The 20,853-nt window shown below is 38.1% G+C and overlaps 1 protein-coding gene and 1 non-coding gene across 6 annotated transcripts in view; one reads left to right on the top strand and one right to left on the bottom strand.

Moving 5' to 3' along the window:
- The window catches only part of SPAG1 (sperm associated antigen 1), a 69,199-nt gene extending 52,238 nt beyond the window's left edge, over positions 1-16,961 (bottom strand). The window contains exons 1-7 of one of the 5 annotated variants that reach the window (XM_027064129.2): positions 16,822-16,961; positions 14,085-14,226; positions 12,129-12,288; positions 5,557-5,682; positions 1,619-1,683; positions 910-1,019; positions 200-305 (exon numbers count right to left, since the gene is read on the bottom strand). In XM_027064129.2, the coding sequence (XP_026919930.1) occupies positions 200-305; positions 910-1,019; positions 1,619-1,683; positions 5,557-5,682; positions 12,129-12,288; positions 14,085-14,224 (707 nt within the window). In that variant the 5' untranslated portion in view covers positions 14,225-14,226; positions 16,822-16,961. Of the gene's footprint in view, positions 1-199; positions 306-909; positions 1,020-1,618; positions 1,684-5,556; positions 5,683-12,128; positions 12,289-14,084; positions 14,227-16,821 lie in introns of those variants that run through there. The other 4 variants (XM_053208408.1, XM_053208409.1, XM_053208410.1 and 1 more) reach the window with 4 other exon arrangements.
- Positions 56-128, top strand: TRNAR-CCU (transfer RNA arginine (anticodon CCU)). Its single transcript has one exon. It is a non-coding gene; the product is annotated as a tRNA-Arg (tRNA).
- Positions 16,962-20,853: the final 3,892 nt, after the last annotated feature.

Raw genomic sequence — 20,853 nt, forward strand, 5'->3', positions numbered from 1 at the left:
CATTATCTTTTTTTTTTTTCTTTTTTAATGGGAAGTTTAAACCACTACAAAGGGTTCCTGGCTGGCTCAGTTGGTAAAGCATGTGACTCCTGATCTCAGGGTCATGAGTTCAAGCCCCATGTTGGGCTTGCAGCCTACTTAAAAAAAAAAAAAAAGAAAAAAAAAAAAAGCAACATAAATCACAGAAAAATCTGCTCACCTAGTATAATACATCACAGCCTCCTCATAATCTCCTGAGTTGAAAGCTTCATTTCCTTTTTCCTTTTCACGAGTAGCAAGGGAAGTCTTTTCTTTCTCAGTTAGACCTAGAAATAAATGATCTACTATAAATAAAAAAATATATAATTGAATAGAATTTTTAAAAAATTTAAATCCAAGAATGCTTACTTCAACAGAAGCAGTAAATTGTGAAGGAAATAAAAGGAAATAGAAGGTTTCTTAAGTTTAGGAAATGTTTCTTTAAATCATCACAATTTGTGAGTGTTTAGATTTTTTCTATTACTGGTTTTACTTCACTTTAAAGGAGCTATACACCTATGGACTTCAAATGAAAACAAACTGCTATATCTTTTTATTTTGAGGTAAAAGGAAAAAAAAAATGAGGTATCTGGAGAAAAAGAGGATTTGAAAAAAGTGAAAAATTATAGTAAAAACATAGATTTATACTTATATTTTTGAGTCTTACTAAACCTTAGTGTAACTATTACTCATAAAATTAGGTAGTTAAAGGATGGAACTGAATTTGTTAGAGGTGGTCAACTCTAGGAGAAAATCCATGAACTTTTAATGGAAATCTGTACTGCTTAAAAAGCAGGTCTTCTAGACCTTCTAGACCTAATAGCTTTTACTATAATTTTTAAAATGTAAACTGTAAAGACTACTAAATTATTCTTATTTTTCCCCAATTACCTGCTGTGTCTATTCTTGTCTCAATTTTAGACAAATGTGACTTGTTGTTTACTACGGCTTTTTCTTTGTAATCTTCGTCAATTTTTGAACATTCTTTTTCCACGTCAAATCTTAAATGAAAGGAAAAAAACTGAAAAAATGTACATTCTAAGAAAATAAAATATATTATTGATATTCTTATAGTTGTACCACTGTGCCTTTAGAGACATATTCTGAAAATGTGTAATAGGTTTATGCCACAAATTACCTGTTTCACTCTTAGAAACCATGCAACTCATTGAGGATCTACATGGGGGTTTTTTTGTTTTGTTTTGTTTTTAACGTTTATTTATTTTTGAGAGAGAGAGACAGAGTGCAACCAGGGAAGGAGCAGAGAGAGAGGGAAGAGGATATACATGTTAATCAGACCGAAACTGTTCAGAACTTTGTAATTAAAATTATAATTAATTTATCTATTTAAAATTTTTGTTCCTTTTTCTTTTCAGTGTGCATAGGATTACCTATTTTTGGTTGCTTTTATAAACAAAAGGATGCTATAGATATTTATTCAGTGAAAAATGAAGATCAAAAGTGCTTAGACCAGATACTCTTAGTACTCTGCCAAAGTAACTTGGTAGTTCAGATTTATAATAATTAAGAGATTACTACAATATTCTATGATAGAGAATTTTTCAGTGACAAGTTTTGTATAAAGAAATATAAAACATACTTATCCCATTCTGCATAATCCCTTGGGATTTTCCTTTTAGTTGGTCTACTATTAGAATATTTTTCCTGAAAGAATAAAATCATATTTTATGAGACATATTTAACATAAGATTAGATTTTATGATAAACACAATGTGAAGTATTGGATTAAGATATACCAATTAGAAAAATAGGTACTCTTGAAGTTATAACAACTCCAGTATTGTAACTATAACATACAGTATGTTAAAAAAGGATTTTAAATTGGTAGTTAATTCTGGGGGTGATCTATAGGACTTTAAGTACATACATAAAATTTAAAAACTTACACGTGTGAAATTTCATTTTTAGGGATTTTCTTGTAACAAAAAAGTAATGAACTATCATTCAGTCTTTTAAAACCTAGGCACTGGAGAAATAAGATTAACTACTTTGGTGCATTAGAATAGTTTTGTTTCCAATGACAGATTCCCAACTGGGACTAATTCTATTAAAAAAATAAACTATTGGCTTATGTGACCAAACTGATGAAGAGGCAGCAGTATTGCTAGACAGAAGATTCTGATACCCTCTGCAGCTCTTCCACTCTCCCCTTGTCCCCAGTCCCTGTTTCTTTCTGCCTACTGATTTCCTTTTCCCCGCTGGCTCTTCTTTTTCCACGTAGCAGGCATAGTGGCCACAAGCAGTGTGGGATTATAAACTCACGGGACTCCCAATCAGAAAGGAAAAGGAGAGGGCACCTGGGTGGCTCAGTCGGTTGAGCACCCGACTCTTGATTGGTTCAGGTCCTGATCCCAGAGTCATGGGATTGAGCCCCGAGTTGGGGTCTGCGCCGAGCATGGAGCCTGCTTGGGATTCTCTCTCTCCTTTTGCCCCTTTCCCTTTCTCCCAATCACATGCTCTCTCTCTCTAAAATTAAAATTAAAAAATTAAAGTCTTTATAAAAAGGAAAAAAAAAGAAAGGAAGGAAGGAAGGAAGGAAAAGGAGAATGACTCCTCTCTAACTTCAGTTAGAGAAATCCCAGGGAAGGATTCAGGATTGGCTAGCTTGGGTCAGGTGCCCATCCCTAAGCAGGCACTAGCTCCCTGCCATTCAGCAGCCCAACCTCGGTCACATGCCCCCTACAAGCACCAGAAGGGAAAGAGAGGAAAGCAAACAATAGCCATAATGCTCAACAGTTTCTTAAATGGTTTCTTAAAAGTTAGTCACAATCTGAAACCACTTTGAATGGGTCATTTACCTATGCACAATTTTGTAATATTGGGCATCGGTCACTTGGAGTTATGCAGATCTTCCAAATATTCCTACATTTCATTATACAGTTTAAAAATCTTGGGGCACCTGGGTGGCTCAGTCGGTTGAGAGTCCCACTTCGGCTCAGGTCATGATTTCACTGTTGGTGAATTTGAAACCAGCGCTGGGCTCCCTGCTGTCAGTGCACAGCCCATTTTGGATCCTCTGTCCCCCTCCCCTCCCAAAATAAACATTTAAAAAGTAAACAAATAAAAATAAAAATCGTATCTGTTAATATCTGCATGGAGCTCATCAGAAAAGTCTTTAAGTATCCCCTTAAGGAGAAATTTTTTTGTCACAACTATTTAAGAGCCATATAAGATTGTGAAATACTCTAAGCTGCACTTGAAAGCTCAGATTTTATCACTAGCAAAAACCACTGTCAGTTCTTTTCCTTAAAGTGACACTCCCACTTGATTCATTTTCAATACAGTGTCTGTTAAACACCCAAGTCTGAATAACCACAATTTGTCTGTCAATCACTCTTTCAAGTTAAAAACTGTTCATGGGGCCTGGGTGGCTCAGTCGGTTAAGCGTCCGACTTCGCTCAGGTCATGATCTCATGGTCCATGAGTTTGAGCCCCACGTCGGGCCCTGTGCTGACAGCTCAGAGCCTGAAGCCTGTTTCGGATTCTGTGTCTCCCTCTCTCTCTCTGCCCCTCCCCCGTTCATGCTCTGTCTCTGTCTCAAAAATCAATAAACGTTAAAAAAAAAAAAAAAAAAACTGTTCCAGGAAAAAGTGGTTACTTAAGCTGGCAAACTGAACTCAACCTACAAATCTCAAAATAACCTAGATTTCTCTTCACCATGAAGTGCTTTTCGTTTTTTTGTGTGTGTGTTTTAAGTTTATTTATTTATTTTGACATGGTGAGGGTTGGGGGGGGAGAGAGAGAGAGAGAGAGAGAGAAAGAAAGAGAGAGAGAGAGAGAGAACATTCCAAGCAGGCTCCATGCTGTTAGCACAGAGCCCGATGCACGGGGCTCCATCCTCTAAACCATGAGATCATGACCTGAGCCAAGATCAAGAGTCGATATTTAACTGACTGAGCCACCTTGGCGGCTCTTGAAGCATTTTTTTGAATACTTCATATTTTGTCACACAGAATAGTAAAAAGATAAGTCCTCAAGACTCAAGATTTAACAAAATAAAGAAGTCTTGTTGTTTCATAGAAGACATTTTTAAGTTAAATTGGAATGTTTACTGTAAATGGGTAGCAGTGGAGAAAAGTAACTACTAGTATAGTTTGGTCCCACTCACTGCCTTGATTTGTGCTAAGACACCAGCAGCTGCACCTGCTGCAAATGTCAACACAGAGAAAAAGACAAAGAATTAGCATTATTTTTTAAAATAGCATTGACTTTCTAGACCCTCTGGAAGGATCTCTGAGACACCCAGGATCCACGGATCATACTTTCATAATCACAATACCACACTGAACTATATAACCTCCTGTTACATTTTTACAGCACAGACTTAGCACAAAATGGGTGTCCAATAAAAACAAATTTATTGATTACAGACAGTGGCATCCTTACAATATTACTGTGTACCTTGGTTACATGAGTTATTCTTAATGGGGAGTAAAAAGACGCAGGAAAGTTAATTATCAGAGAGCTGTGTGATGAAGAGCTATGGATGTTTTTTAAATAAAATTGAGTATTCAAAGAAGAAATGAGAATAACAATAACGAGTTAATCCAGAATGAAGAGATCTGGGTAGCCAATCTTCCACAAATGATAGGAATAAAAAAAAATTGGGGGGAGAGGGAATGGAATGTGTGATCCATGTAAGAGCCCAGAGACTCCCAATGCCTGTGAGACAATGGCTTAGATTCTATAATATCCGAGTCAGGTGGATGCTCAGAAGCTCAGTTGTAACCTGAAGTTAAGTATAAATGGACCCGGAGGCACATAGGTGGCTTAGTTGGTTAAGCATCTGACTCTGGATTTCGGCTCAGGTCATGATCTCACAGTTAGTGAGATCAAGCCCTGTGTCAGGCCCTGTGCTGTTGGGCTCTGTATGGGATTCTCTCTCTCTCTCCATCTCCTCCACTCACCCTCTCTCTTGCTCTCTCTCTCTCAAAATAAATACATAAACATTAAAAAATATATATAAATGGACCTAGAACTCCAACAGGTTTTTTCTCTATGAAACCCATGGGTTAAAAAGGACAGGCCTACAGAACAAAATAGGGATCAACCACAGAAAAATCATCACAAGGGGCTGGGGAAATAAGGGGGAAAAATATGCAATAAACAGAGGAATGACATATATAACTGCTTGAATACTTTAAGTCCATAGTTAATTATGTTACAAATTATTTCCTCTATGCTTCTACTGGACAGATAAAATTATTCCCTGAAATGCTCACACACTGAATTAGATCTTATGAGCACATAAGATCATGGCATAACAAATGAAAAATGAAGAAAGGCGGTAAGCTCAAGATGCAAGTCTTCAAAGGGAAATGGCATTTCATTTTGATCACCAGGTGATGAAACACAGCCAACTCAAGAAGGCAATAGCACACGGCCAGCTGAAGGATAACCCCCAACTCTCAGAGGACATCACACTGTGGTTACTCTGATTAAACTGAGCTAGCGCCCTCAATAAACAACAATCGTCTCCCCCCGTACCCACCCACCCCCCACACCAAAATAGCCTACCTTACTAACATGAAGACGGCTGTTTGAACCACGAACTGGAGGCAAATTATCTTCCACCACTGGAAATGTTTCAGTTTCATGAAAGTATATTTTATTTTCTTCATTTTTAATTTCTGATACCCAACTCTGAGAAAAGGGAGAAGAAAGATGAACATACAGTTTGAAGTAATTAACCAGGTGTTAGAAAGGACTATACATCATCATAGTTTCTTAAGTGTTCCTTTTTGGGGGGACTATTTGGTCATGCCATTCTATCTGTGATGTTCTTCTGCTATTTTATTTTTTTTTAATGTTTATTTATTTTAAGGACAGAGAGCATGAGTAGGGGAGGGCAGAGGGAGATAGAGAATACCAAGCATGCTCTGCGCCATCAGCAGAAAGCCCTATGTGGGGCTTGAACTCACCAACTGTGAGATCATGCCATGAGCCAAAATCAAGAGTTGGACCCTTAACCAACTGAGCCACTCAGGCGCCCCAATCTACTCTTCCTTTAAATTGTGGTAAAATACACAAAACAAAATGTATCACCTTAACCATTTTTAAGTGTTACACACATTCACACGGTGCTGCCTTTCCTACTTTCATTATCTTGCAAGCTTACTCTCATCCCTTCAAACAAGCTTTTCCTGAACTTCCTGGTTGGACTCGAAATGCTCCTCCTCCATGTATTAGCACAGAGATTTAAAATCATCCATGTATTGTTCATCTCTCTCACATTCTGTAAATTCCTTTGGAGGCAGAACCTATGTCTTCGTCTCATCTTCGTGATGTATGAACCTAGCACAGTGCCTGGCACAGAACAGGCTCGTAATAATGTTTATTAAACTGAACTGTTACAGGTTCTAGGCAGAAATTGAGAGGTTTCTTTGTTATCTGTGAAATTCTATTATTATTATTCAGCAGCTATATAGTGAGGGTCTAATATATGTCAAACCATATTAAATTAGACATGGTTGATACAGTGATAAACTATATCATCTGCATCAGGAGGCAGGGAGACGAAAAGGAGGCAGACAGGTGAAACAGAAGAAGAAACAGAAAAACAGTAAGGGAAGAAAGGTGAAAAGGAAGAGGAGGAATTACAAAGGAAGAAAGAAAGAGAGAAGGGGGGCAGGGGGCAGCAGTACAGAGAGGGAGAAGTGGCAGGGAAAAGCATGAAAGAAAGGGAGATGAGGAGACAAAATCAAGAAGTGACTGAGAAAGAACACACGGTTGGGAAAAAGCAGATTCTGCAACTAAAACTAAGCTGTTTTTCCCTGGAAAATAAAGCCAAAGAACTCTGGACATAAACTACTATTTTAACTCGTAGATTAATTACCAGATTTTCAATTTCAAGTCAATAAAATGGCAAAATGAGAAAGTTTTTAAAAATGTAGCTTTCTGGGTTAGAGAATACATATTCCTCAAAATTGTCTTCAAATATATTATCCAACCCAGTAAAATATGCTGAAGAAATAAAGTAAAACAACAAAGAACTATTTCTCCAGAATCCATTTTAGGAAGTTATCTCTTCAGCAAAAGGAAACCACAAAGAACTCTGAGGAAACACAGCAAATATGTATCTGGTGGAGAGGAAGTTTTCCTAAATATCAATGCAAGAAAAGATAATAAAAGATAAAACCAAGAAGAGTGATTACATAAAATGTTTTTAATGAATAAACATGAAGAACACCACACACAAGATTTAAAAGACTAATAACAAATTGAAAGAAAATTTAGACTATATACGACAGATCTCTTACAAATTAGTAAGAAACACAGCAATAGAAAAATCAATAAAGGGATATCTCCTCCTGGCCCTGATAGAGTATCAGGGACTGGATTCACCCTCTTGCTTAACTCTAGAAAACCAGATAAAATATATGAAACAATGATTTTTCAGACACTGGACAATAGGTAGCACAGGACAATGATCCCTGAAAGAAAGGAAACAAATGAGGTAAGTCTTGCATCTGTCCCAATTTACTGCCTGTAATTTCCAGGCTACAACATAGGGAAGGGCAACCCAAACAGCCCTGCGGTCTCATTGAATTCAGAGGAACAGAGTGCAGGCTTCAGGGAGGCAAAGACTGCAGAGATACGGGGTGCAAAAGAGCCAAGAAGAGGGAGCCATACAGAGAGAGAACACTAAAGATGACCTGAATAGCACTGTATATCTGTTCAAGAAATTTAATTCATAGTCAAAATCTTGCTTATAAAGAAAACTTGAGACCTAGATGGTATCAATGGTGAATTCTGGAAAATATTTAAGGAAGAAATAACAGCAATTACACACAAACTTTCCTAGAAAATTCAAGAAGAGAGAACACGTCCCAACTCATTCTAAAAAGCCACCATTACCATGTTACCAATACCAGACAACAACATTACAAGAAAACTACAGACTAGGAACTCTCATGACTGCAGACACAAATATACTTCAAAAAATTTTAGCAAATTAAATCCAGCAATATATAAAAAAGACACATCATGACCAAGTAGAATTTATCCCCGAGTGCTAGACTGGTATAACATTTGAAAAGAGTGCACATAATATACCTTATTAACAGGCTACAAAGAAAATCTTATTTTCCTCTCAATGCAGGAAAAGAATTTATAAACTTCTACAACTATTCATGATAAAAATTCTCATCAAATAAGGATGAATAGAAGGGATATTTGCTCTTACCATTTCTATTCAACATTGTACTAGAGAGCCAAGCCTGTGCAATAATGAAAGTAAAAGAAATAAAAGGCAGCCATTCTGGAAAAGCCAAAGGAGACCTTTTATTATTTGTGGATAACATGATCCTAAATATAAAAAATTCCAATGAATCTAAAAAAAAGTTACTAGAACTAATTTGTAAATGTAACAAGATTGCAAGATGCAAAGTCAATATAAGAAGACCATAAACTATAAACTTGCAATGGACAAATAAAAATGAAATTAAAATTCCACTGATATGAGGTATCTACATTAGTCAAACTTATGAAACAGAAAGTAGAATGGTGTTTGCCAGGGGCTGAAGGCACGGGGAATGGGAGAACTGTTATTAATGGGTATAGAGCTTCAGTTTTATAAAATAAAGTTCTGAAGATTGATTATACAAGATGAATATAACGCTACTGAACTGTATACTCAAAAATCTCTGAATATAATGGGCACCTGGAATGGCTTAGTCAGTTAAGCGTGTGATTCTTGGTTTCTGCTCAGGTCATGATCCCACAGTTTGTGAGATTGAGCCCCGTGTCGGGCTCTGCGCTGACAGCATGGAGCCTGCTTGGGATTCTCTGTCTCCCTCTCTCCCTGCCCCTCCCCCACTCATGCTCACACTCTCTCTCTCAAAATAAATAAACTTTAAAAAAATTAAAGAATTTTTTTTCATGTCTGAATATAACAATGTGAATATAACATTAACGAAATGTACACTTAAAAATGGCTAAGATGGTAAATTTTGTGTGATATGTATTTTATCATACCAAAAATAAATAAATACATAGTACATACATAAAATTTCATGACTAGAGTGACTTAGAATAAGCAAAAAAAATTGAAATTAAAAAACATTAACTTTGGGGTGCCTGGGCAGCTCAATCAGTTAAGCATCCTTCTCTTGATTTCAGCTCAAGTCATGATCCTACAGTTTGTGAGTTAAGCCCCTCATCAAGCTCTGCACTAACAAAGCAGAGCCTGCTTGGGATTCTTTCTCTCCCTGTCTCTCTGCCCCTCCCACACGCATGCTCTCTCTCTCTCAAAATAAATAAATAAAACTTTAAAAATTTTAAAAAATAAAAAACATTAACTTTTACAATAGCATAAAGTATATTATATACTTAGGAATAAATTTAAAAAATATGCAAGAACTACACACTAAAAAAAACTACAAGATACTGGGACAAAACTTTAAAGAAGACTTAAATGAACAGAAAACATATGATGTTCATGGATCAGAGAATTTCAATATTGTTAAGATGTCAATTATTCCAAAATTGATTCATAAATTCACCACAATCCCAACCCAAAGACAAGCAAGTTATTTTGTAGTAACTGGCAAGCAAAGGACCTACAAGAGCTAAAACAACGATGAAAAAAGAGAACAAAGTTGGAGGACTTGTACTATCCAATTTTAAGACTTAATATAAGCCTTACCACAATCAAGAGAATGAGGTACTGGAGTAAAGAGAGACACTTAGATTAATGAAAGAGAATAGAGAGAGTCTAGAAATAGATCCGTACATACACGGTCAATTCATTTTTGACAATGCTACCAAGGTGTTCCATGGGGAAAGGATAATCTTTCATTAAATGGTGCTTGAAACCTTGAATACCTATATTGTATGTGTGTATCCAAAAATGATAACTGATCCTAGAACTAAATTTAAAAGTTAAAGCTAGAAACTTTCTAGAAGAATCATATGAAGGAACTTGGGGATCTGGGATTATTAGACAAAGACTTCCTAAATAGGACACAAAGTACAGACTGTAAAAGAAAAATTGATTTCATCAAATTAAAAACCTTTGCTCTTCCAAAGACACTATTAAAAAAATGAAAAGGGAATCCACAGGATATAGAAAATACCTGCAAAAGGTGTATCTAATGAAAGATACGCGTGTTACAACTCAATAAGAACACAAATAATTCAATTTTTTTTTAATGGGCAAAGGATTTCAAGACTTTTCACAAAAGAAGATCTATGGATGGCAAATAAGCACATGAAAAGACACTCAGGAAAGTCAGTCATTAAAATGGAAATTAAAACCACAATGAAACACCACGGCATACTTAATAGCTAAAATTAACAAAACTGGCATTACAAACTGCCAACCAGGATGCAGAGCAACAGAAACTTTTCTTTTGTTAATGATTATTTATTATCGAGAGACAGAGAGAGACAGCATGAGTGGGGGAGGAACAGAGAGAGAGAGAGACACACACAGAATCCGAAGCAGGCTCCAGGCTCTGAGCTGTTACCACAGAGCCTGATGCAGGGCTTCAACTCACGAACCATGAAATCATGACCTGAGCTGAAGGCAGACGCTTAACCAACTGAGCCAGCCACCCAGGCACCCCAGCAACAGGAACTTTTATACACTGCTGGCAGGAATGCCACTTTGGAAAACATTTTGCTCAACCGGAAAGTGGATAAACGACTGTGAGATACCCACACAATTCAATACTACTCAGCGATTAAAAGAAACCAGCTGTGAACATGCAACAATGTAGACACATCTCAAAAGCATGATGCCAAATGACAGAAGACACAAAAGACCACACATACTGTATGGCTACACTTATAGGAAAGTCTAGAAAAGACAAATCCGTATGACAGAAAGCAGATCAGCGGTTACCAGGGACCAGGGTGTGGAGTCAGCACTGACTACACAGGGGCACAAGAAAACTTTTTAGGCTAATAGAAATGTTTTATAGCATATACATGTGTCAAAACTCAGTGAAATGTAGACCATTGCTATTTTTTATTGAATGTAAATTATACCTCAATAAAGCTAAATCACTGAAGATATAGCTATTAACAAAAGAAGAAATTCAACTGATAAAAAAATTTAATGTTGCTAGTAATCAAATACATCCTTATCATGTTTTCAATTATTTAATTGATTAAAAAATGATTACAGTATCCAGTGAAGAAGAGCTTAATTTTTTTTAATGTTTATTTATTTTTGAGAGAGAGATAGGGACAGAGCGTGTGCACAAGAGAGTAAGCAGGGGAGGGGCAGAGAGAGAAGGAGAGACAGAATCCACAGCAGGCTCCAGGCTCTGAGCTGTCAGCACAGAGCCCAAAGCAGGGCTCAAGCTCACGGAACACGAGATCATGACCTGAGCTAAAGTCAGACACTTAACCGACTGAGCCACCCAAGGGCCCCCGTGAAGAATGCCTTAAACGGGCATTCTTATATACTGTTGGCAAAAAGGCACAACTTTTCTGAGAATATGCAAATGTGTTTCAACAGTCTTAGAATTATTCAAATCCTTTGATCAAGCAGCTTGAATACTAATAATTTATCCTGAGGAAATAACCAGGATGGTACAAAAGAAATTATAAATCAACATGTTTGTAGAGCTCTATTTACAGAAGCTGAGTGAATTATTTTTCTTTGATAGGATAGAATTTTGTTCAGCCATTTAAAATACACACGTGGGGCACCTGGATGGCTCAGTCAGTTAAGTGTCGGACTTTGGCTCAGGGCATGATCTCCTGCTTCGAGAGTTCGAGCCCCGCGTCGGGCTTTGTGCTGACAGTTCAGAGCCTGGAGCTTGCTTCAGGTTCTGTGTTTCCCTCTCTCTCTGCCCGTCCCCACTTGTGCTCTGTTTTTCCCTCTCTCTCAAAAATAAATAAACACTAAAAAATATATAAAATAAAACAAAATACACACGTGGATGTACAGACACAAACATACACATTCACAATATTCTCCTGCGTATGAGAAGCAACCAATACTACGTAAGTGATTGCCACTAAAAGCCCTTCACTGACAAAAAAGGAAAGAAGTCTACGATTTTGGAAAAGTGAAGTGGACATATATTTAATGTGACAATGTCACAAAACCCACAAAAACCGGGGTCACTCTATACCTTTATATCACCGTCAATTTTTTCCCATTCTTCTGCTGTAAAGCTGGATGCTGTTGCTGCAGGCTTATCTTTCCTCAAAGCTCTACTTTCAGGAGCCAAGCCTTTAAGGCGCTTTTCACAAAATTCCGTAAGTTCAGGATAATATCCTTCCTCACCAGACCTTTAAAAAAAATTCAGACTTTGGAGTTACCACTTTATTTAGAGATCATGTAGTCTGGTGGTTTACAGGCTGGGCTCTGTGGAGCAGAGGGGTTCTGTGGAGATCTCCAGGGCAGCCCCTGCACAGGGATGAGGGCCGGAGTGTGGGCTCCCCACTCCCCTTCCTCAACCAGCACAACCTCCATTTTTACGTTACTCTATGGAGTGAAGCTGCGAAGGAAAACATGGAGCCCCAAAGACACCAGTTTCCATCACACACTTTGAAAGTTGAGTAAGTAACATTTTCTCTCCTCTGTAACATGTGTTCACTTTGTTACATAAGATAATTTTAACTTACAAATGGAAATTCAATATTAGAGATAGGCACACAGTGAGACTGGATTTCCCTTCCAAGGAGGAGTTTGTAGCTCAATTTTTTTCCCCCAAAGGGATAGGAAGAAAATGGCGAAGGAAGGGTTCAGAACAACACGTCTCTAACCAACCATTCCAGGAACAGAATTCACTCCTAGAGAGTTAAATGGAAAACTCTGTTCATGGCTGTTTAAGGAAAATCAATCTTTTCCATTTCTCTTGTAAGTCCGTTTACTTTTAAATTTTTAGAAAAATTGAAAAAAAATCCCACTTTCAAATTAAAATTTTTAAAATAAGTTCCAAACCAATGCAATGTAATTTAATTAAGCCATTCACAGAATTTCTTAGAACCAACATAACGTGGCTTTTAAACTCTTCCATCGTGCAAACTTCTCATTTGCTTTATCAGTCCTTGACCAAACATAAATGAAAAGGTGCATACACTGCTGAGAAAAAAAGGAAAAATATGATATCTTTCATCGTTCCATTTCAGAAATGATGAGGTTATGACATCTACTCTGCCTGGGCATAAGCAGGGATGCTTAGGGAGGACAGGAGGCTGAAGGTGTTAACAGAGAAAAAAAGGAGAGGACACAGTGATGAGGAAGGGGGTCACAAGGGAAAAAATACAGAACTGCCACCAAGCAAAAGCAATACTACTGATGTGCTCAAAAGGAGTAATTCCTGCTCCACAAGTGCTTCTGCAATATTAGGAAGGAAAGGAAAACCCCCCATGACATCCAAAATAGGTGGCACAGATTGGTATGCCACAGGGCAGTGTTTCTTGGAATGGGCTCCCTTGACCACCTGCATGTCAATCAGCCAGGCACTTGTTTAAAAACATATGTTCCTGGGCCCCACTCCAGATTTCCTGAGGCAGGATCTCTGGGAATGGGACCCTCAAATTTGCATTTTTAACAACCATATCTGATGTATATTAAAGTCTAACAATCACCACCACGGGGTCCTCCCCCTGAGAAGGCCCAGATCCCCTGCCTTCTGGTCCTACTTCCTGATCTTCCCGTCATCCTCTCCTTGTGACCAGCTCACAGTAAGTTGGCATCTTTGTTGGCAGATAGTATGGAGGGGGAGAGTACCAAAGAACTTTATCAACCGGTAGGCTGGTGAGCTAACCTTATCTCCTAATGGCTACTCCCACGGCTACTTTACCTTCTCCTAGAAAACGTGGAGGAAGCAAGAAAAATATCCTCTTGAATACTAATGAGCCTAAATGGCATGCTGGAAGTAGACCTAGCCAGAACCCTCCAAACTAACCACTGGATCAAAACAATGATTTTGGAACCTAACTTGGGGGAAAAACAAAACAAAACAAAAAAACCAACATCAATGTTTGAAAAATTTCTGCAATATTTCTGAGAGTTTCAACTTTCAGAAGGCACAATATAATTGGCACACTGAAACATAAAATGATTTTTGAATGCTTACCTGAGCACACAAAGAATTTTTTCCAAGTGTTTAACATCTGAACATTTTTCAATATACTTGAAATCCAAATGTTCAACGGGAATTTTAAATGTTTTTGTTGTTCCAAAACCCCACAATGATGGATAATCTTTGGTAGTCATGGCTGAAATGTAGCACAGAAAAAAGTTATGAAGTATATACATAGTAAGACTTAATTTGGATAGTAGTAACCATCTAGGCATTTCTGTAACATTTATTTTTCAAGTCTATGGAAAAGGAGCTGTGTTTTTTCTAAGAAGGAAGGCTGCTCATTTTAAACTCTCTCTCCCTGATAACAACAGTTAAGTCATTCCCTGCCTTTACATTCCCTGCTGCTGTCACATCAACGAACAGCTCCCAGATCTGTGTTCTAATGGCACTGTGCCCATACCTTTCTCGCGGCATGTATTTTAATTATGTATTTTTGTCTTCCCTTCTAGACTGTGAGATCTTACTTTATTCATCATCATATATTCAGGACTAACATAAGTAGTGCCTTAGACCTTTAAGAAACACTTGCTGAGGGGCACCTGGGTGGCTCAGTTGGTTAAGTGTCCAACTTCAGCTCAGGTCATGATCTCATGGTTCACGAGTTCGAACCCCGCATCAGGCTCTCTGCTGACAGCTCGGAGCCTGGAGCCTGCTTTGGATTCTGCGTCTCCCTCTCTGCCCCTCCCCTGCTCGTACTCTATCTCTCTCTCAAAAAAAATAAACATTAAAAAAAAAATTAAAAAAAAAAAAGAAATGCTGAGCTGAAATGGGAACGGGGGCCTTGGACAGTTTCACTTTAAGGATACTGCTGCTAATTATGATGATAATAATAACAGCAAAAAATACACAGTTCTAAATGAGTGCTGGGCACCACCCTAAGAACTTTACATACATTACCTCATTTAATCTTTCAACTACTGTAACAGGTAGGTTTTATTTTAAGTAAAGTGCTGTAATAACAGTTAACACTTAGGGATCTAAGTTACTGTATGCCATGGATTATCTCACATAATCTTCAAAACCACTCTCGAGAGGGGAATTAATAATTACTATTTTACAGATAAGGAAGTTGGTATTTTAAGTAACCTGCTCGAAGTCATGTAACTACTAAATAGTGAACTGGCGATTTGAATCTCTGTTGGCAACTACAGAGCCTACATACTTAGCATCACACCCAGGCTTTTCATCTGCAGGTGGCAACCCCTGCAATCAATTTAGTGAGTTGCGATTAGCACTGTCTTACAATGCGACAGAACAGAACAGCAACAAAAATATCTGACTACTTCACATACCATTAAAGTAAATACTTGTTTTGTAAAAACTTTTATTTCATGTCTATACAAATGACAAATGTGTGGAAATACATGCACATGTTGCAAATAAATTTATCATGAGTCATTGTCAAAAATGTTTAAAAACACTGCAGTAAAACATATTGGTTTATAAATTTTAAAACAATTAAGTAGCAATGGGTCTAATTCACCAGGAGTATTTCCTCCAGCATGCCTGCCCTCTGGGATTCTGGTCCTACATCAGACCTCTGCAGAAAGAGAGGTGCTTCTGGTCCTCCATGTTCCTGCTGGCCTTGACTTGGGCATAGAAAAGGGATTGACAGTTCATCAGCTCTTGGATGAAATCCAACTGAGAACTGAGATTATGGTTTGCACACTATACTGGCAAGGCCCAGGATGATGAATATGTCCCGTCCCAAGGACAGCCTTAAGGGTAGAAGTTACTGGAGAGCAACATGAAGAACTTTTAAATGATTGCCGCTGCCCAGAAAAGAATGGGTTGCATTAGTAGAATTTTTCCAAAGAGTTGGAGGATCTTTCATGGGAGAAACTTAAAAACATCCAACAGGATTAAAATACATGATCTCAAATTGAATTTATCTTGCAACCCCTGAAATTTCACGATTTGAAGAAATCGCAGTGAAAAGCATTTGAAATAGCAGAGCCATCTCTTACCTAAGCAAATGAATTTCATTCTGCACAGTTTTAACATTTCCCTGAAAATCCTTTTTGAAAACTACCATGTTTGTTTGGGTTGTTTTCCGGCACAATGCGCATCTTACTAAATGTTAATTCTCAAGTGCCAAAGAGGAAGTCATACAATATTCGCTCTCATTTGAACCTTTCCACATCTGTTTGGAATTTGATTAGGAAAAACCTCGGTCCTAGTTGGATTTAATCTCTTCATCATCATCCTGATCCACATCCATTTCCCATATTCCCTAATCAGCGGGCAGAAATAACCTCCAGTGCAAAGTGTGATGCGCAACAAGAAAACCGGTTTTCTTCCACCTGGGCACCTTCTTTCCAGAAACCACAGGGCCGAGCGCCCCCTGCAGGCGGAGACCGAAAGGAAATGGCTTCCTCAGCCATAGCAACGGTTTGTGTACAGCGCGGCCGCCGAGGGGCGGGGGAGGCTGGTCAGGGACAGGCCGGGAACCCTCAGCTCTACAGCCAACCCAAAGGTCAACGGACCCTTGAGGACACTGAGATTGCTCCCCATTCCCCAGCTCTGGTCGCCGCCGGCGGACCCCAGCAACCCCCGTCCCAACATCGGCCACCGTGCAGGAAACTAAAGCCCGTTTGTTCATCCCATAACTCGCTCCCTCAGTTGAGTCCGACCGTACATTTGCTTCTTAGGGTCCGCCTTTCACCCCAGCTCCCTGAGGGAACTGCGATGGGAAGATGTAATTTACTCCTGGCCGGCAGGTACTCACCTGGCTCTCAGACCCAGCGTTGTGGAAGGACGAGACCGCTACACAATTCACCGCAGGTGCCGATATGGGGGGAGTGTCGCCCCGCCTGGGTACCCAAAGGCCAGAGGCTGAGCGCCGGGGGCGGGACTAGAGCCTCTGCGAATGATTGGCTGGCCCTCGATCTGCCGCACCGATTGGCCTCCGCGCCCAGCTTTACCGGCACAGATCATCAGGGAGAAGTTAAGAGTCCAAGTGAGAGGGTTCCCTTTCTGTTTTGCATTCGTTTTTGATGGCGTTAAAACGCCGTTACAGTTCTGGATAGTTAAAACTACCAAGAACTGTAAATTGATAACCATTCCATTTCAATTTTAGAGATATAATTAAATGTTCAGGATATCTACAAGGCAATCCAGATTTAGCCCTTCCCCTTTAGACAAAAGAGTAAATGAAAGATTCTGCCTTCCTTTGCAGGTGTTCAACATTTTCTGAGCGCTGGTTGAGTCAGACACTGTACTGGGCACCGGGATACAAAAGCAAATAAGGCACAATACAATCCAAATGAATAAAACAATAGATATCATTTGTGGGGAAATATATTTCACTTTATAATTTCAGATTAGTGCCTGGCACATAACAGGAATTCATTAATACAATTCGCCCTCCTCTCTGCACTTAAATTAAATCTACAGTCCTTTAGCAGGCACCAATAGTGGTAAAAACTCTGCTAAAAACATGATTAACAATACATTTATTATTATTTCCATTGCCAGTGCTAGAGAATGTTAAATTTGATATTTATAGACAGATTCAAACTTTAGCATAATCCTTAGTAAGCTTTATTAAATTGTCATGGAGAACGCCATCACATGCCCCAATTCATGCATAATCATTTCACACCTCATTCCAGCCAACAAACTTCACTCAAAACTATGTCCTAGGTTTAAAACACTGGCTATTCTAACTTCCAGCATGGGAGAAATCCTTTAAATATTCGGTGAAATGGTTGTAATTCCACATGCCCTGTAATTTTCTTTTCACTGTTTTCTTCTGGTTATAATTATGTATATACATTTATGCTGAATAAACAAGTAGGATAAAAAGTAAAATGACTGGAATAGACTATGTAGGCAAAAGAAAATTATCACTATCATCTTCATAAAGACTTGCATCCAAGAAACAAGGATGGATATATACTTTTTCTTTGAATGTATATATATTCAAATATATTTTTAAAGAAAAACTGATAACCTTGTATAAATTAAAATTATACCAGAAATGAAAATCCCAATAAATGGATTAGAAACTAAAATTGAGGAGTGCCTGGCTGGCTGTTAGTGGAGCGTGTGACTCTTGATTTTGGGGTCATGAATTGAGGCCCCATGTTGTGTGTAGAGCTTACTTTAAAAAAAAAAAAAAGAAAGAAAAATTGAAGGCACCTTTTACAGAGCAAAGAAACAAAGGAAAAGGAAAGATGAGAAAGTCAGGTCAATGAAGTCTAATATTAGATTTTTAAAAAAAGACCTAGAGAGAAGAAAATATCGAGGGCAGGAAGTTACTAAACAATTCAAGAAAATTTCCCAGAATTGAAGAGCTTTACTTTCCAGGTTGAAAGTACCCACCCAAGTGACCAGAACAGTGGAAAAGAGCCCCATACCAAGGCACATATTATAAAATTTCGATACACTGGCAAGGAAAACTCTAATTTTCCAGAAAGAAAAGCCATCACACACAAAGAATTAGATAGAAGAATGGTTTTGGATTTCTCAACGATATTGGAAACTAGTGGACTATAAAACAATCCTTCAAAATTCTGATGCTGGTGAAGAACACCAGAAAAGATCATTTCAACGCAGGGGGAAAAGCATGGGAAAGGACAGATAAGAAAGAAATAAGTCCTGTTACCTGCTTAAGGAACTGCAGAGATCTCCTTAGAACCAAAAGATTAAGTGGTTTAAGTGGGCTGAACTTGTGACAGAGATAGAAAAGGAGTCATATTATCAAGAATCAAATATACCATTCCCAATAGTTTTGACTTTATCAAAATGGAGAGCTACTGAGGATTTTCAGCAGGACAGGGCCATGAAATCTGTATTTCAGAAAGAGCAATCTCAAGAGTATGGAGACAGCAAGGCCCATAGCTGGAAGACTAATCCTAAAACTAACAAAATCATCTTTGTGGAAAACAGTAATACTTAGACAGTAATGGTGGTAATAGTTAACATTTGTTAGGGTAAAAGCTTTTATGGATTTTCTTTTGCAACTAACCTCTGAGGTAGGTGCTATTATTTCATGCCTATACTACAAATGAGGAAAGCGAATCCTGGTGAAGTCACACGGCCAGTCAATAAAGGACACTGTGGATATCTGAACCCAAAGCCTTTTACCAAGTCCATACTGTTTACTAAGCTCTTAAGTACTAACCAATAAGTCTCATTAACCTCAACTTGTTATGTTACAACCAAGTACTTCTTACTTCCCTCCACAGCTACCACCCTGGCTCAGCCATCATTATTATCCTGAACTATTTACATGTGGCCCTTAACTAGCTTGCCCATCCATCACCCATTCCTACATTGTCCATTCTTACAGAACAGCTCAAGTTAAGTCTTAATCCGTATCACTCTCCTGCTTACTCCCATCACGAGACCGTAAGTGAGCAGGCCTCCCTGCCTACCTCAAAGTGTGTATCACAAGGGCTTCATTCTGAAGTGTGAACAAGGCAAGCTTACTTTCAATCCCTGAGCCATTATACTGGCTATTTCCTCAATTTCAGGGATACTCCTTCCTCTTGTCTTGCTATGTCAGGTTCCTTCTCATCCTCCAGCCCTCTGCTCACAGAGCCAGTCCCCCTTGACCAATTTTCTACACAGAATTGTTCTAGGAGGGGTGGAAGTGTCCATGGATTTGTATATGTGAAGAGGCAACTCATTTTTACATCTTCTCAGTTTACACTTTCATACCTTATGTATTTTATTAAGAGTGGCCATTTCTGATTTCATCTACTATTTTTAAATTTTTCATAACTTCAATCTCTGAAGGTAACTTCAGAATCTCAAAGCACTGTACTGACCATCATAAATTCCTCCATTTTGACAATGAAGCTGAAGTTAAATGAACTGGCCAGTCACTGAGTAGCAAGGCTGGATTTGAACCTGTTTCCATGCATTTTTCATGAACATACATATCCATAGTCATTGGTAAGCAGTTTAAGTAGGCAACAAGTTATATGTCAACTTTAAGCTCAGATTTACTGATTTTTATATTTATACATCACTATTCAAAAGAATCTTTTAAAGCAATTATATATCTTTTGTCTTTTTTTTTTTCCTTAAAAAGGCAAGAGGTAAAATTACTTCCATTTTTATAGATGAAAGGGACACAAAGAGGTGACTGATTGAAATGTTGGTCTTGGATTCCAGTGGTAATACTTTTTCCATTAAACCACTGTCTAATTAACAAGCTAACAATATTCAATTAAACTAACAATATGTAAAAGACCTAAGATGAAATAAAAAAGTTAACAGCAACATTATCCAAAGTGTTGGGAGTTTTTTAGGGGACTGTCGTATCATATTTATTGGGACTCTTTTATCTAAAAGAGACAAGGTCAAGGAACATAGCAGAATTACAAAATTATGAAAGCCATGGCTAAAGAAAACCTAGACCTAGGAAGCACTCTTTAAAAATTTCAGCATGGTAGTACTTTGTACAGCACATGATAAATTTACAGAACTTAATATTCAAAGACGGTGGTAGAAACACAGGGGGTTTTTTTTTTAAATGGCATGATGAAGATTTTGAATTTCAGACACACATAGCTATTAGTGAAGGTGGAATGTATCTACTCTTTGAAATGATTATCAGAGGACATTCCATAGTGATGGAATCCTGGAACAGATGGAGTGTCTGAGTATCCATATCCCTAAGATCAAGGCAAAAGTTTTAAACATCCAACCACAGTTCAGTGTAAACTAGTCCCTTTTTTAATATCCTGAAAGCAGAATTTTTTACCTTAATGACTGCACCTCAGAAACTACACCTACCTTAATAGTC

Source organism: Acinonyx jubatus, chromosome F2, assembly GCF_027475565.1.
Source record: "Acinonyx jubatus isolate Ajub_Pintada_27869175 chromosome F2, VMU_Ajub_asm_v1.0, whole genome shotgun sequence".
NCBI classification, from domain to species: domain Eukaryota; kingdom Metazoa; phylum Chordata; class Mammalia; order Carnivora; family Felidae; genus Acinonyx; species Acinonyx jubatus.